The sequence below is a fragment of the Rutilus rutilus genome (assembly GCF_951802725.1).
Source record: "Rutilus rutilus genome assembly, chromosome: 18".
In the NCBI taxonomy this organism is placed as follows: Eukaryota; Metazoa; Chordata; class Actinopteri; order Cypriniformes; family Leuciscidae; genus Rutilus; species Rutilus rutilus.
Window position 1 is genome coordinate 17,760,766 of NC_140231.1, and position 18,304 is coordinate 17,779,069.

The following is an 18,304-nucleotide window of genomic DNA, read 5'->3' on the forward strand; positions in this document are numbered from 1 at the left end:
TATAATCATATCTAATTATAATTATAATATGTTTATAAAATTACAGTACATGTCAAAAGTTTGGAAACATTGCAATTTTTTTTAAAAGAAGTTTCTAGTGCTTTGAATTATTTTTTTTAAATGTAATTTATTTCTTGTGACGGCAATGCTGCATTTTCTGCATCATTACTACAGTCTTCAGTGTCACATGATCTTTCAGAAAAAAGCAGCACATCTGTTTTCAACATTGATAATAATAATAATAATAATAAATGTTTCTTGAGCAGCAAATCAGCATATTAGATTTTTTTTTAATTAAAATAATTATAATAAAAACAAATTTGTCTAGTAATCACAATCGACAGGCAAATGTCACAAGTGAATGTGATGGAAATTCATTGTTCGAAAAGGGTGGAAACTTCTGTGGAGTTTCATCTTAGCAAAGCAGGACACTGAATTATTTTTTAACATTAAAAAAACATAGACTTATCACACATATCAAGATGCTTCCTATTACAACACTGTACTGCTTTACATTTATTCCTCTGTTAAGCATTTATTTTATTTGCTCTATCTCCATTTCATTTCTTAGGACATTTCTGTTTTTATCTTTCATAATGCAGTTTATTCTCTGGACTTTATTGGCTAAATAAGTTACTCGGGGACATCTCAGTTCATTTTTAGACAGTTTGAAATGGTATGTTGAGTTAATTATAGAACATTACATGTCGTCTTAAAAAGCAGATGATATTTCTGTACACTTTAAAGTTATGTCATGCCTTTCCAAGAGAGGCGAGAAAATTATTTGAGAATCAATGAATTCCTCCTTCAGGCAGTAATCACCATCCAGACTGTCAAGATCTCAAAGAAACCACTGCCAAACCAAATGATCAGAAATCAGTATGCGATACAATTAACCCTGGCGGTGTGCTTCCAGAGGCCCGCTGCTGTTCACAGGTGTTCCTGTGGTCTTCATGCCCATGTAGTCATTAAGTCCTATAATTGGACTTCCCATGGTGACAGATGCCAAATCTTTCTTTCCTCCCTTCCTTCTCGTGTAGTTCCGACTGCCCCTTCTGATCACAGATATTCCACACTCAGTGAGCTTGGGAGGGTGTACAATTAAGTCTCGAATGATGGGACTATTCCCGAACCTATTCATTTCTATTTAGAGAGCCAGGCTAAAAATGATACTTTAACTGGCGCTGAATGAAAGAGGCCTGCCATTAGCTGATGGTGAGGGAGAGTTGCTCTTTTACGCTATCATGCATGTTGCATTTGTCTTTCAGATTGCAGCGCAAAAAAAGAACATGAAGAACTATCACTACATTCTAGCAAACCTGGTAAGTGAAGCATCCTGTCTCTTACTGCATAAATGAACTATGAGCCTTGAGGCTACTTAAGATGTGTTGTCGGTTAACCACTTGCACATTGACTGGAATCGCAAGGGAACGCTCAGACATTTCATTTAATTTTATTATTCCTAGCTTCAGTTTTTATATTTCTATTTCAGTTTCTATTTTAATATAATTAATACTCTGCATTAAGCAGTTCAGTGGAGTAGCAAAATAATAGTTTAATTGGCTGACTGAAGAAACTGTTATACAGCACTCATGAACTGTGACTTCACAGGAAGCATTGTAAATTTATAATTGGGTTCTGTGAGAGGAAGAAAAGAAAATACTCCAAACTGCAAAACTCTTTTACCAAGTGCATAATTCAGCAATGATAAAAAAAAAATAGATATCATCCCATAACCAATTATGATGAAAGCAGCAAGGATGCAACACTTTCCATGATAGAGTCCCCTGGGGTTCATCGCTGCATGGGACACCCAAATGAGCAAAGATACACACAAACACAGATACAATTAGCTGTTATCACACAGATAATATGATATTTACCCAGCATGCTATGTATGTCTATGCATGTCAGTCACTGTATCATTAAGCCCGGGACACACCAAGCCGAAGGACGGCCGTCGGGCAGTTTTTGTGCGTCGGCCGACTAAGTTTTCTCAGTGTGTTCCGCACCGTCGGCAGAAATTGGTCCTCGTCTGCTTTTTTTTGAGCCATCGGTGAAGGAGGGAACTCTGATTGGCTGTTCAGCTTAGTGAACGAGTCAGTGCACGAGAATAATAGCAAAACAGAGGGCAAAGAAGTCAAAACAGTACAGATAGAAGGCTGTTCTAATGTTACGTCATCTTACCTGAGTGTTCCTTGGCAAATAGGTTCCTTGCAGCGTCGGTTTCCCTTTTTGAATGACGAATATAGACGAATATCTGCAGAAATAGACAGTTGTCTCATTTACACGCAGGCGCAGAACGCGCATTCTAGCTGACAGTCGGCAGTAGTTATCTCGGTGTGGTCAAGTGCGCCTTTTCCCCCCGACGCAGGCGACGCGAGGCGACAACACAGTCGGCTTTCATCAGCACTAGTTCTTTGGCGTCAGTTTGGTGTGTCCCAAGCTTTAGCTCTAACACTGACTCTCTTGTATCCATGTCATATTATACTGATAACCATACAGCCCTTGGGTATTTTTCTAAGATTTAGTCTAAGAGGATGTAATTATGTCTAAAAAGTGTTCTGACTTTAATTATGGGTTCATATTGTTTTTTGTAGCTCTATTTGACTATTTTCTGTTAAATTGCTGTTATTGCTGCAATAGATTCTAACTCACTTTACAAAAGTCGTAATACCCTTAAACCATTTCTTAACAGTTCTGAGAATAAAATTATTGCATTTGCTTATTCTTTTTTCATTAGAGTACACAAAGTCCTGAAACTTTCTATGTTACACAATGGTATGTGAATAAATGGAGATTTTGATGTGTTTGTCTTCAGGGATTTCTGGATCTTAATCTCACAGAATTCAGGAAGGGAGGTGCCAATGTGACAGGCTTCCAACTCATGAACTACACAAATCCTACTGTCAGCAGGACAATACAGGACTGGCTGGTGTTTGACAGTAAAGACTTGAAAAGTCCCAAAAGGAGGCTCAAGGTAAAGCAAGGTCTTAAAAATATGAGTCATAAAAATATAATTGTAAATGTTCTCATGATGGACTTAAAAAGCTATGTATCCTGCTGAAAAGACCTTGATTTCCCACTTTGATCCAGCATAGGTAATGCATTTTAGAGCTAAAGATGATTGATCAAGGGAATGTTGCTACTTATACTAAACAAACATACCAACATATGCGGGTCTTTTCAGCAGGGCAAGATACTCACTGTGAAATCCAAATGTTGTGAATAAATTCCTTTCTTTTTTTCCTAAATTTTCATTTGAAACCGTGTCTGTGGAACGTCTCAGTACACTGGAGCACTCACGTATGATGGGGTGACTGTCATGGCCACTGCTTTCCAGAACCTGAGAAAGCAGCGCATTGATATATCTCGCAGAGGCAATGCAGGAGAGTGTCTGGCTAACCCTCCTGCACCCTGGGGCCAGGGCATCGACATTCAGAGAGCTTTACAGCAGGTAACCAGCCCCTTTTTTACACCAAAAGATTGCTAGTTCTCATGCTAGAGCTGGTACTTGTTCGGGGGACCTGTAAACCTCAGAACTGGTGTTGTATTTCTACTAACTTAAGGACTGAATGATGAAATAACACACTACGCTTCTATATAACCTGCCCACAAACAAAGCATCAGGGTTATCTTAACATCCAAATGAATTTGATTCAGCGTGTTTATGCAATAACAAGCTGCTTTTGTTTCATCGGTTATCTGATGAAATTCTCGGCAATCATTCAAAGATATGTTGTTTGTAAATACAATCATTTTAGTAAGGCTAATAGATAAAATTGAGTATTATCGATAATGAAAAGTGGCGTCTGCGCGCTGTGCTCGGAAACATCAGCCAGTCTCTTGTTTTCCTCAGCTCATAACTTACATTTTATGGTTATATCCTTATCTGTAAATGTTAGAAAGTCCCACGAGTATTTCCATTTAGCATATTCTGTCAACAAGCGAGTCTTGCTAAACTTCACAGACTTCAATGAACGAGCGCCGGTGCGCGCATACGCGTCAAACAGACGGAGCGCAGTAGAATAGGAGCGCAATAAATCTGACTAAAATATACATTTTGCTAAAATATGTTTTGTTAGAAATTAAGTGTAGTTTTAAAATTCTACATGTAACACAAGTAATCATATTTATGAGAGCACTAACAGTAAAGTTACAATTACAGTAAAATTACTATGTTCAGACGAGTGAATGTGTGTTCTTGATACCTCGTACAAGTTAACATTTTGTGCTTTTTTGTTTATTATCATTTATTTAATAGTTTTTTTATGGTGTATTTAGATTTAGAATGTAATGTTTGTATTTGAACCCTTTTCTTGCTTATAATGTACAGCATAGCCTGCATAGAGACATTCACTATATTTGTTTTCAATGGCTTTATATTACACATTGTTTGGAGCTCAGCATTGGGCAGGATATGGAATAAAAAAATTAAAAAATAATGGATTAAAATGAATTTTTAATAATAAAAAAAATTATTTTAATGTATAATAATATATATTTTTTTCATCCGATGAATCAATTCTTTGAAAAAATAAGCGACAGATTAATCGATTATCAAAATAATCGTTAGTTACAGCCCAACATTTTAGACAAACTCCTTGTCTGCATTTCTTTTTTTATTGGGATTCTGGTTCAAGACCAAAAGTTTTTAGGGGCTTGAGAAGAGCCTATTTGATCGCCAAGATCTGGCCATTCAGCATTCCCAAATGCATGTTATAAGCATCCCAAACTCAGAGCACATGCAAAGATGAGTTTGTGTGGAGCAGCATTTACTGTGTATAAATGAACATGGTGCTATGCTTCAATCTGAAACACGTAGTGCATATATTTCTTAAAGGAGCCGTATGTAAGATTGTGGCCAAAACTGGTACTGCAATCACTTTTAAATTACTGTAGAGCGGTGTATCCCCTACAAGTTCTGTGTGTGCTAAAATGAAATTATGAACAAACCGATTATGTGTGATTCTCTCTGTAGGTGCAGTTTGAAGGACTTACAGGACATGTTCAGTTTAATGACAAAGGACATCGGACCAATTTCACTGTCAGTGTGATGGAATTTGGCCCAAATGGACCCATGAAAGTAAATCAAATCTTTTTTTCTTGGCTTACACACAAATGGGGTTCACACTAACCAATGCATCCCAATAACCGAACATTTTTACATCTCACTCAAAATTTGTAAAGGCATCAGTGCTTGATATTCTCCTGACAGAAATTTGATTTGTGATGATTAACCTGAGGTTGTGCCTGAAACTTTAGCACTGACTGTGGTGAAAGCGAATGAAGTGTTAGTCACAGGAAGGCTTAAAGAGCCGTGTATGCATTTCATGTGATTACAGCTCCTCTTAAGCCGTCAATATGAATATTTAACATTCTAAAAATAGTGTCTCTGAAATTCCTGTGCACTGCTGTGATATTCCTCCCTTCTGCCTGCAGGTGGGCTACTGGAACCAACATGAGAAATATGTGAACACAGCTACTTACAGCAACGTACTCAATGAGTCATTCGGACTGCAAAACCGGACCTACGTAGTCACCACCATCCTGGTGAGTTTTTCAATACAACTACAATTGTTATGAAAAAATAGTAGAGTTACAGTTAGTTATGCTTTTTATCCATTTTTCTTTTAAAGCGTAATTCAAAAGATAGGGCCATATGGCTCTTCAGACTTCTTACTTTTTCTGTTCTGATCTGGAAATGTGTCACATGAGTGTGGATTACAAGTCATCAGTGTCATCAAGATGAAATGGTGTGCATGTTTTCAATTTGCGTTTGTAAGCACATAACAATCCTGAGGTGAGTATCATTAAGCTGAAGTGTGCAATTTTTTTTCACCAGTTCTCACTAAACAGGATTATGAACATGATTGTTTTGGTTATCCAAACGGATAGTTTCAACCCAAATTCTTTCCATTGGTTGCAAGGATGTGCAAGGCTATGAATTGTTACCAGTTCATTTAAACTACAAATGGCTTATACCTGTCAGTGCATTTTATATGGCTTGTTTCCTCAAAGTAAAAATATAAAGAGTAATTGTGAGTTTAAAATAAAAGTAAAGGATATTTAAGTCAAAGTTGTGAAATATATAGTTAGAGATAAAGAGTCTTACAGTGTTGTTGTTTTCTTTTTTTAATCTAAAGTATATAGTTTATATTCATTTTTATTTCAGTTTTAGTTATTTCAGTAAATCAAGTTAAACTAAATAAAAATGAGAAATGCTGCCTTGGAATCTGTAGCTGTAATAAAATAAGTTTTTATATTTGATTTCAAGCAACAATAATTAATTTTATGGTTTTAGTTTCAGTTAACTAATGACCATGGTTATTAATTATTATTTTTTTAACTAAGATTGAAATGGGTTTCAGTTGTATTTAAAATAGGTTCTGGGCTGCTCTCCTTCAGGTCCATTCGCTCCCATTTTACTCTGTAGCCACAAACTTGCTAGAGCATACTACAAAGACATAAAAAGCCTTAACAACACTACTGTCAGTGTACATTGTGATATTTTTGTGCTCCTAGTAGGTTATTATTTGTTTCATACTATGATGCAAATTCTACAAAAATTGTCACCACATGATCCCTCTCTCAGAAGAGTTTGTTCTTTGCCTCTGGGGTGAATCACCATCCTCTCAGGAAGGTGAGAGGTAGTGTGAATCTTTTGAACCATGCTGGGTTTACTGTTCTGCTCATTACGGGCACAGTTTGAGGTTTGACTCGAGAGTTTTGAGTGGCTATTGATCTTATTTCATTGGAACTCCAAAATGAAATACCCTCTTCCCTTAAGGAGTCTTCTTTGACTGTGGTTAGGCAGCTGGAGTATTGATTTGTATTGTTTTTTATAGTAGCCTACAAGACTGTAAATACCTATGTTGTTCATAGTTTACAATCATGTCAACACATGCATGTACAGCTGTGTTTCCTCATACACACATTTCATATATGTACTTGTATGTATATATTAGGGGTGTGACGAGATCTCATGCCACAAGATCTCACGATATTAAAATGTGACAAGATTTCTTGTCGAGGTGAAAAGCTGTCTCGCGATATCGGCATGACGGATCATGAGGTTGAAATTAGCATAGTATATGACACTGCAAAGTTTTGCCTCCGCTGTCGTTTTGCTTTTTTTTAATAGAAGTAAAAACCATTTAATTTCAGTTGGATAACAGTCGCCTTAAAGGAGAACTCCGGTCAATTTTAACATTGAGCTCATTTTTTTGTACATTTGGAGTGCAGCGCAAATACCTGTATTTACATCCTGTTTTCGGTCGAAGTCCAAAGTAGTCGATTGTCGAGTTCACGCGCGTGATCATAGGTAACTAAACCTATGGGCCTCGGCAATCGACTACTTTGGACTTCGACCGAAAACAGGATGTAAATACAGGTATTTGCGCTGGCTTAAATAACATCATTTTTATTCTTATCTTTCACATCTACTGCAGTCAGATTCACTCGTGTTCACTCTGAAGGAATCACTCACATTGGCTGTGCACTTGTAATGACACATCAAGGATATTAAGAGGCTAAAAGCAGGTTTAAACATTGCCCCATTGAAGTCAACAGGGTGCAAATTTTAAAAAGAGGATAACACGGTGTAGGCAACACCGATTTTTGTCGTTGTTCTCTGTATTGACAGCACTCCAAATGTACAAAAAAATGTTAAAATTGACCGGAGTTCTCCTTTAATTGTAATCTATTGTAAACTTCTCCTTTGCTCATCCAGTACAAGCTGCAGAGTCGCACACAGTTCAGCGGGAATCACAGTTCACTAATCACGTGACGAGAGCAAGGCAAGATGACTGACTGCAAATTTGAAAGCAAAAGTAAAATGCAAGCTCCCTGATGCACGCAAATTAGGCTACATACAATAGCCTGTCTTCCAATATCAGACCTATCTTAGGCTGGGCTGTGTAGTTGTAGTTGTGCTCTTAGCTCTTAGCACTTTGAATATTGAGAGAGTGCTTTTATTATGGTTGCACTTATTGTTTGCACTTTTTTTTATTTTTTACATTTATTTATACTGTTTTTATTTCTTTGTTCAATTTGTGGAAAGGAGGTCACACACAGCCTCAATCAGAAATTCTGGAAGCTCATAAGGCTCCTGTGAAATCATACAGGAGAGAAGCCAGTCAGTTGAGTTTGTGGCAAAACCTTTTACAGTGCTTGGATACGGTTGTCTTTCAATGCATATGATAATTCATACTCAGAATGTAGAACTGAAATGACATTCATTACAAGATGATTAATTAAAACATTTAAAATAGCACCTGCAGACTATTTTTCCAGTCGTGAGTTTTGTCATTGAGGATTTCTTAAAAATTCTGTGTACAAATCTCGTCTCGTCTTGTTCTTGTGAACCCAATCTCGTGTTCTCGTGTCCAATCATGAGCTGAGTGTCTCGTCACACCCCTAGTATATATACTGTACTGTACATGAACCTAAACTGTTTTTGGATGTTTTTTCAGCTGATGTTGTTCTGTGCATTCTATATGATTGAGCTGAAATGCAGCTCTTCAATAATTTATAAGCCAAGAAATATGCAGAAAAATGCAGAAAACATTTGATGATGCAAGATTTCCTTTCAAGCCTCTTCATACTACTCTGAATCATGGAGTAACCAAACAACTAGACTGATCTGGCCCATGCTACCTCACGAAAAGGGAAATAACCTGCACCTGAAACATGTTCTTCGTCCTTAGGAATCTCCATATGTGATGCTGAAGAAGAATCATGAACAGCTGGTGGGGAATGACAGATATGAGGGATATTGCGTGGAGCTGGCTGCAGAGATCGCCAAGCACGTTGGCTATTCCTACAGGCTAGAACTCGTGGGAGACGGAAAGTATGGAGCCAGAGACGCAGAGACATTGATGTGGAATGGGATGGTTGGAGAATTAGTGTATGGCGTAAGTAGCTATTATCTCTGATTGTTGTCATTTCTGTGTTGTAAGGATTTTTATTTATTTAATTATTTGTCTGTATTTTATTTTATTTTATTTTATTTTACAGACATGACATATTAAATTAGTGTCTCTAGCATACATTAAGAGTCACTTTGGCTTAAAGCTGCATTTTTATCCATTCCTTGGAGGTAAGATTTGTTACAGTGACAGGAATCTTTTCCGAAATAAGTAGCAAAGCTGGCAAAGAGTGCCGCAGAAAAGAGAACAGCACACGGTGTGTCCGAACCTCAATGCCTCAGGTTGAACAAAAGTTTTTTGTCTCATCATTTATGAAGTAGTTTTTCTCTACTGTCAGAGCATGTTAGTGCAATGTCTGACTTTCTGGCAATTTTGCAACATAACAAAGAGTCTTATAACTGCTAACGAAGGCAAATAGATATAATTTATAATAGCAAAACTTAGAAGCATGTGAGGTTCGCTTTTGTAGGCACTCCGTTTCTTATTCAGTGGATTTTTACCCTAAGGCTGCAGCATTATTGGCTTTGGAATGCTAAGCAGTGTCAGATGTAGTCTGTCTTTATTGGGCTAAATGCGAACACTCCAGCTCAGTGTTGTCAAGCGGTGTTCGTTAGATTTCTCTTCTGCTTGAAGAAAATATGGCATTATTATGAAGCGTAATGTATGAGGGATTCTCTTGAGGATGCAGCATTGAGTAGAACTGACTCTGTGGTGATTCATAACACTTGAAGTTATTTATATGTTCAGCTGCTTCTAAAATGGTAGAAAATCTTTTTGTTGGTTTGCGCTTGATTTGTAATTCTAGTGTTTTCTGAAAACCTACAGAGGAATAGCCTTGTTGTATGTAAACTGGATCACAAAGCTTCGTGAAACACATTCTGAATGTTTGATTTCATCACTTTCTGAGAAGCTGTTGAAAACATGAATGTTATGCTTGAATGTCAATAGGAACTCTATCCATGCTTAAAGATGTAATCATATTGTCTTGTAGAAAGCAGACGTAGCTGTCGCCCCCCTTACCATCACTTTGGTCAGAGAGGAGGTCATCGATTTCTCCAAGCCCTTCATGAGCTTAGGTATATCCATCATGATCAAGAAGCCCACCAAGTCCAAGCCAGGTGTCTTCTCCTTCCTGGACCCACTAGCGTACGAGATCTGGATGTGTATTGTGTTTGCCTACATTGGCGTGAGTGTGGTGCTATTCTTGGTGAGTCGCTTCAGTCCGTATGAGTGGCACGCAGATGACGAAGAGGATGGAATGGAGCAGCAAAACCAGAACCAGAACCAAGCACCGTCACCAGAGGCCAACCAGTCACCAAATCAGCACGGTCAAAATCAGAATCAGCGAGAGGAGAAGCAGGAGAAGCAACCTGAACACAACAATGAGTTTGGGATCTTCAACAGCCTGTGGTTTTCCCTTGGAGCCTTTATGCAGCAAGGATGTGATATCTCTCCAAGGTAGGTGGAGATGAAAAAAGAGCCATTTTGATCAGCATTGTCATAATTTTTTCATCTTCCACTGCTACTTTTTCATTTGGCTCATACTCCACAAACAACATCTGTGTGAGAGAAAATGGGTTGTAAAATAAAGATGATCTCTTTAATCGCCTGCTGCATTACACCGTCCCTGAACTACATCTGAAATGCACATCATGATGAAAAGATTCTCAGGTTATTTTCAGATAGAAGATTTTATCATTTTAAAGATTTTAAAGGTAAAGATTAGATATTGACTGATTTTTATGACCAATACAGATACAGATTTTATGTTGTCTGATAACATATATGCAGAACTATTTTTTTTTTATTTCAGCTTTTTGACACATAACTATTATTATGACATATACTAACTACATGATCAATGTACTACAACAATAACATTTACTACTAATGGTCATTTGTTTATAATATAAATATGTATTTTATAATATAATATTACTATATAACTATGTTGGTTATATATGCCATTATATTTATCCAATATTGTTTTGTGATTTAAATATTTGCAAATATATTTTTAAATATTTTTGGCTGTCTAATTGTTAATTTACACATTTAAAACATTATTTTAAAAGTTGTTAGTAATTATCCGAACAATACAGAGCCACTAAATGGTGGCATTAATTGGTCCACTCAATATTAAAGAACCAAAGCCTGATTAATTAAGGCCTTGAAAACATATAGCTCATGCATCTAAAAAGATGAAACAAATAATAGTGTATTTATGTCTCTACCTCTCAAATTTCGCTCAATGACCTTGTTTTGAAGTAGTAGTAAACCTTTCTCTGTTTATGTCACATGTTTCTGTGGAATCATCCGATGTAGGAATCATCCTGAGGCTCAAAATTCCCTGACCTTTCTACTCCTGGCACCTTATTTGATTCTGCCCTGTCTCTTTGACTGAACTGACGCTTGTTCTCACAATTTTTTTTTAGCATTAGTCATGAGGAAAGTATAACCGTAACCAATGGTTAGGCTAGTGCTGACACCCCTGATAGGGTCTTCTAGCCTCATTATGTGCAGATTGGCCTTGAGCCTCTGGGTGTGCTGGCTCCTCTGCTAGTGTTTGACATTTTGGTTGGACATGTATATCCTTGGCTTGAGGGAAGGAAGCAACACACTCAAATTAGATTACACTGCCAGAGAGCGTTTCATGACAGATGTGATTGTCTGAGTCAGAGCACTCAGCTTGACAGTGTTTCTCCATGCTAGCTGAGGACTTCCATGGAAAAATTATTCACCTCCCCTTTGAGCTAAAGGAGGAATGCTGAAGTTCTGGGTAGAAATGAGGCCGTTATGAAATCATTAGAAATTCTGTGATCTGTTCTCAATGCGTGAGGGAGTTCAGTTGGATTTTATGGCTAGAGAGTCTTAGATTTAATTAACATGGAACTGAATCATCATGTTCTTTTTACCTAAGAGCTTTATACAGTGATAAGGAAACATGTCCAATCTTTCATGGCCTCCAAAAGTATATTTTATGCATTCTTAATTTTTTTTATGATAACTAATCTGATAACAGTTCTGATAACTGATATACAGAACTTTTTTTTTTTTTTTTACATAATAGTAGCTAAATCATTAGGCTATAAAAAATTATTGTTGTTGTTATTTTTGTTAGAACAACTTTATAAATATGACAATATAATAATAAAAATAGTAATTATTGTTATTATTATTAATAATATTGTTATTAGATCAGCCATTTAGATAAATAAACAATTGTTTAATAAATATAATTGCATTTAATAATAATAATAAATATAGCTGCAAGCAGCAATACAGGGCCAAGCCCCTGAAGCAGCAGCAACAGCAGTGCAGAGCAGGAAGAGCAAACACAGCAGAAATTTAACATACATGAAAAAACAGCGGGTTCAGAAGTACAGGTGAAAATTAACTCAAAATGAACAGAAGTTCAGATGAGAATGAACAAAACATAGTTATTTCTAATCCAAGAGAAAGAAAGATTAGTAGAATGCTTGAATAATAAAGGAATGGAAATGACACAATATTCCACACAATTTTTCTAAAGTTATCCCACGCAGGACTCAAACCCACTATCTCTGGATCAGATGCCTGTCACTTATCTAGTTGCGCCACTGGGAAGATATGCAACCACCAAGAATCAACTCAAAATGAATCATTTTTGTATGCGCCACGTCTTATTTGTTGAGTTCATTCTCAGATAGACACCATGTCTGGAACTGAAGCATCTTTGCACCACTTCTGGCCACAGTACCTATTGCAGTCTGGGCATGTGCCACACAGGATTCGAACTAACGACCTGAATGGTTTGGGGCTCGTGACATGTCGTTTAGCAGCTTGCGTCACTCAGTTGACACTGACTTATCAAACTGCCAAACTGAGGAGAGGCTTCAGTGTAAGAATTAGCACACAAAAGCATGCAGATCTTAATGCTAATGTAGCTTATGGTTAACCTGATAGCTGAATAGCCACAATGCATTCGTAAAGTGTAGCATTTAATATCATGATTTTATATTGTAATTAATGGCAATGTCCTTGTTTTGTTCTATTATAGCGCCACCAAGTGGTGCAGTTCCGCTTTTTTACGTGTTCTCAAACATGTGTGTGTCAAATTTGGTGAAAATATCTCATTTTGTTTTAGAGTTATAGACATTTATATGAATGACCCATGGGTGACTTTGATTGGATTTTTTTGCCACTCAAAACTGTGACATTTGGGTGTTAGCATTTTTCAAACGACCTATGTTTCCAAACTTCCTACGGTGGTTTCGTCTCGATCAGTCTAACGGTCTCGAAGATATTGGCAAATGTTTTTTAAGCGCTAAATCACAACGCTACACAAAAAGTAAGGCGAAACCTAGCATGTTTGGTATCGTTGGACTCAGCAAGGATTCAGGAACCTAAGGAGATGATTCGCGTGAAAATAAGTCAACCACAACCAGTTATAAGCTTTTGAAAAATTAATTTTACCACTAGGTAGCGCTGGTTCGAAACTTCTCAGGCTCCTTCAGGGCATCGTATTGATGACCCATACCGAGTTTCATAATGATACGTTCATGCGTTCATAAAATACAGCATTTTAGTACAAAATCCAAAATGGCCGATATGGGAAAATTAGATATTAGTCGACTCGGCATGACGCCCTGAATCTAACGAGACCACTTTTATGATTTTTGGTAAAAATAGCCATTTTTTGGACCAGTAGGTGGCGCTGCGCCGAAACGCAGCATGTCGTCTTAGGTCATGCTTGTGATGACATGTACCAAGTTTTGTCTGAATACGATAAAGCGTTGCAGAGATACAGCCTTGAGTCTGTTTTCGAAAGCGCTACGTAAAATTAGTTTGCGCGGTATTCGAGAACGGTTTGACGAATCAACTTGAATTCCATAACTTTTTGTTGGCATGGTCTGAAGATGATCTGGTTCAATTTTCGTGAAAATCGGAGCAACCGTCTAGGGGGAGTTTGAAAAAGTAGTTTTTTCTGAGAATTCAAAATGGTGGAAAGATTTCCATGACAGATGCAATCAAATCGGCTTGAGCCAAGGAATCAGAGGAAACAAGATGTTTGTTTCTAGCCTTTAACGGTTCAAAAGTTATTACATATACATAAACATGAGTGAAACTTTGGACAGTTGGTGGTGCTAGAGGGATTGAGTTAGAGACTCCAAATTTGCTATGGTGACTGTTCAGACTGTCAAAATGTCCAAATTGTCCAAAATCAGTGTGCCAAATTTCATAACTTTCCCGCAAGTGGTTGTATGGGCTGCCATAGACTTCCATACGGAAGAAGAAGAAGAATAGGAACGCCAACGATTTCAATAGGTGCCTCCGCACCTTCGGTGCTTGGCCCCTAATAAGAACGCCAATGATTTCAAGAGGTGCCTCCGCACTTTCAGTGCCTGGCCCCTAATAAGAACGCCAACGGATACAATAGGTGCCTACGCACTTTCAGTGCTTGGCACCTAATAATAACAGGTTGCAATATTCATGCTGCACATGCAAGTTGTGCTAATTCAAGGCAATGTTTTCTCTATGACAGATGTGTAAATATTTTTACTGGAAAACAAGACAAAAGTACTGATTAAGAAAATGATTTTATGCAGTATTGAACAAGTTTTTGTGTTGGTGGGCAGTTGTGTCTGTAATAGTTTGAACTTTTTAATACTCTTGGGCCTGGTTTCACAGACAAGGCTTAGATTAAGGCAGGATTTGGCCTTAGTTTAATTAGGGCATTTAAGTAGCTTTTAGAAACCTGCTTTAGAAAAAAAAAAACACATTATTGATGTGCATCTTGAGACAAAACCATGGCAATGACATATTTTAAGCTTTTAAGATAAGTTACTTTCAGTTAAAACAGCTCAAACATGCATTTTAGTCTGGGACTAGGCTTATGCCTTGTCTGTGAAACCGGCGGTTATGGTTTTACATAAAGGTTCTTGTGTGTGTGTTTTTTTTTGTAATGTGAGGCTATTTGTCAACCATCTCAGTATCCTTTATTTAAAAAAGTTATTTGGCATGAGTGTTTTGGTAATGAGGATTGTGTTGGCCAGACAGAAGGCACCAGGCTGCTTACAGTATTTATCTCTGACAGAAAATGTGTTTGTCCTCAACAAATGTCAGAGCTGCCACTCAGAGCTCTGACTGTTCACATTGTTATTCACTCCAGCTCATCTGTGCCATTGCTTCATAAAAATCCCAGTTACCTCATCTAGCCTTTCTGATTCTGATTAGTTTCTGATGAGGTGCTTATGAAGGAATTTCATTAATTCATTATTTCTTATGAAGGTGCCAAAAACAAAGTGTCTTTGACGCCTCTAGAGCCCGGTAGCAAATAGAGAAGCTACAGTAAGCACACGGGCAATCAAAGCAATTAACTCGGTTTGAGCTGTGCCGTAATCTGAACTCATGAGAAGATGGCACAGATGATTAGCAAGCGCAAAATGTGAGTAGAGAATTGCTGAAGCCCAGCAGTCTGACACAGCTCTGATGGTTTATAAATGAACTCGACACGGTATGATTGCTGCTCCTCTTTTAGTGGTTCACCCAGAAGTGGGAATTGCAGACTGTTTACTATGCATATAATTCACTATCACTGTCACGTCCACTAGCATCAACACTGTAGCATTTCATAGCACATTTGAGTGTTGCAGCAGCTAGGCTATGTAAACAGAATGCTTATGTGAACTGTCTTTTTAGATTCTGACTGCTAAAAACCACCTGTTAGTTGAAACCGCCTGTGTTCGTCTGCAGAGAGATGTGTGCTTTATTTGAAGCGCACATCTTGAGAGCTGTAACATTAGTTTAGGGTCACCGTGATTTTGACAAATAAGAAATGTTCCTTGATCAACGTATTTTGTTGATCCTGGATCTGGAACAACTTTCATATCCCTACCCATAACTTCTCCCTAAAATCCGAGGGAAATGATAGGTGAATAGCACTGATGTAGAAGCACGTAACCCTTGCCTAAGCTTAAACTTGACATTAGGAGTCACGAAATACCGGTATTGACGGTAGACTAATCTGTGATATTTAAAAAATGAAATATCGTTATTATGTTAATTGGTATTGGCGATAACCGTAATATTTCAAACGAATAGTAAACGTATGATAATATTACACGTAAATAATCCAGCGCCAGTCTCTGGTTGACATCCCAACGAACAGTAGGTGGCGGTATTGCACCTTATTGCTGGTTGCCACTTGTCATAAAACACAAGCAGTCACAGCACGTGCTGCTACTGCCGCATAAATGCATGTCGTGGGATATGACAGACGAGACACTCTACCCGCACTCTAAGATTATTTGTAAAAGTATCAAGTGTGGAAGTTTTATGGATTCCGTGAGTTTCCATTTAAAACTCGTTAATTACCTCAGTCTGCACCTGCCAATCAACAGTGAACGCAAAAGGGGGCAAAACCACCAACCTATTCACCCACCTCCGCCTCCGTTATCTTACAGTTTTGGCCCCACACAATAGGAGTAGTAAGTAGTGAACACACACACACACACACACACACTGCAAACCATGGACACACACACCCAGAGCAGTGGGGAGCATTTGTGGGTTAGGTGCCTCGCTTAAGGGCAACTCAGAATCGAACCCGAACCCAATTGAGAATCGAACCCGTAACCTTACCAGTCTGACTCTCTTACCATTAGGCCATGACTGTCCCTATCCCTTTGAATCCCTCTGTGCTTTTAGTTCAAATGTGTGCTCATTCAGACAAAAACTTGTGGATTATCCTATGTTTAGTATTTTTTTCCATTTTTGCCCAAAATAGGACGATGTGAGCATTATGGAGCGCTAAACTCTCACATATAATTTATGTTTCATTCATACTCGATGCCGGAGTGAGACTCATGAGTAATAAGTTCCAGGTAATCCATAATATGGAGAAAAATATTTGCGATCACATTGGCTGAATAAAACGCAGATAGAGACAGTTTGACTGATTTAACATGAAGAGAATTAACACACCATTGCTACAGTATTATGGTTTAACTGTGTTCTTCAAGTCATGTCTGATATTTTCATAAGGATAATGTATTTATAATGCAAAGCCAATCGACAGCCTTTATCACTGTATATAATAGTAAAAAATGAGATAATATCTTTTTAATTTAAATTTGACTGATAGTATTATTTTTATTTTTTATTTTTGCAAGATTTCTATAGATATCGCAATATATCGTTATCATGAATTCTTTTGGCCACGATAACCATGTAGTGAAAAATCTGATATCGTGACATAAGCCCTACTTGACATGAACTGTAAACTTCTGATTGGTTGATTGGAATGTTGTTCTAGGATCAACAAAGATGCTGATCCAAGAACATGTTGTACTTGGTGAAATCACATTTACCTTAATTTTACAGTACCTGCACTTGTGTGTACTTAGTGTACTTACCTAAGAAAGTACTAGATAATATAAGGTAACGTCATGGGTTAAGGTTAGGTTTAGGGGTAGGTTCAGGGTTAGTACCTACTTTTTACTGTAATTACTATAATAAGTACATAGCATGTACATCGGCAACAGGACAGAAAAAGTGCTACCGGTAATAGATTAATTAATGTGATTAATTTCTTTGGTCTGCATCACTGAAACTTACATTATTTGAATTAAGTGTGAAGTAACGTTTACAGTTGTTGAAATACCACCAGGAAGTACATGATATAAGCTAACTTAGCCGTGCTAACCAGCCAAACATTGACGCCTTGGAAAATACACACTGCCCCTTTAAGTTATTTTAGCCACAGATGTCAGTTTTTTCAGCTGTAAAACCCAGTGCCCTCATTACTGTAGACAGAATGACCTCTACTGAACTACTACTGTGAATCTTGGTATGAAGAGTAGGCTACTCACCATGAGGGATGGTGTAGATGTGACTCCTAAGAAAGCTGTCACATAAAGGCCCAATGAATTTTCCAACGAGTTAAATTGGCCTGGAGGCGATGATCTGTCTGTTCACACCTGCTGAAGAATAAACCAAGAGCACTCCAGGATATGAGCACGGAGAAGTGTGTGTGTGAGACAGAGAAATAGAGCGAGCGGTTACCCCGAGGAAGCGATACATGTTGTGTGCCTTAGGAGCATTATTTGAGATGTGGAGTGTGTCTTTGTGTCTGTGTTTGTGCAGGGTCAGACCATCAGGCTTTCAGCGAGCATGACAGTTCAACCCAGGCGCCGTGGTGCCCCCTTCCTCCCGTGGGCCTCCAACTGTCACTTCAGCTTTGTCCAGATTCCCTTTCCCCCGTACAAAAATACTCTCCGGTTTACAAACACTTCCATACGCAATGACACTAGCAGGTCACATACACATTACGTTTAGGTCACAAGCACATTAGTGTAATTTCACAATACAAACACACATACACAGAAGCCTGG

The 18,304-nt window shown here is 37.9% G+C and overlaps 1 protein-coding gene across 6 annotated transcripts in view; it reads left to right on the plus strand.

Moving 5' to 3' along the window:
- Nucleotides 1-18,304, plus strand: part of gria1b (glutamate receptor, ionotropic, AMPA 1b) — a 50,307-nt gene that overhangs the window by 17,763 nt on the left and 14,240 nt on the right. For all 6 annotated transcript variants that reach the window (XR_014625146.1, XR_014625147.1, XM_084386991.1 and 3 more), the window contains exons 5-11: nucleotides 1,269-1,322; nucleotides 2,822-2,980; nucleotides 3,290-3,457; nucleotides 4,982-5,086; nucleotides 5,443-5,553; nucleotides 8,709-8,915; nucleotides 9,922-10,388. Coding sequence is in view for 4 of the 6 variants with exons in the window: in XM_084386991.1 (XP_084243117.1) it covers nucleotides 1,269-1,322; nucleotides 2,822-2,980; nucleotides 3,290-3,457; nucleotides 4,982-5,086; nucleotides 5,443-5,553; nucleotides 8,709-8,915; nucleotides 9,922-10,388 (1,271 nt within the window). In the remaining 2 variants the exon portion in view is untranslated. The remainder of the gene's footprint in view (nucleotides 1-1,268; nucleotides 1,323-2,821; nucleotides 2,981-3,289; nucleotides 3,458-4,981; nucleotides 5,087-5,442; nucleotides 5,554-8,708; nucleotides 8,916-9,921; nucleotides 10,389-18,304) is intronic.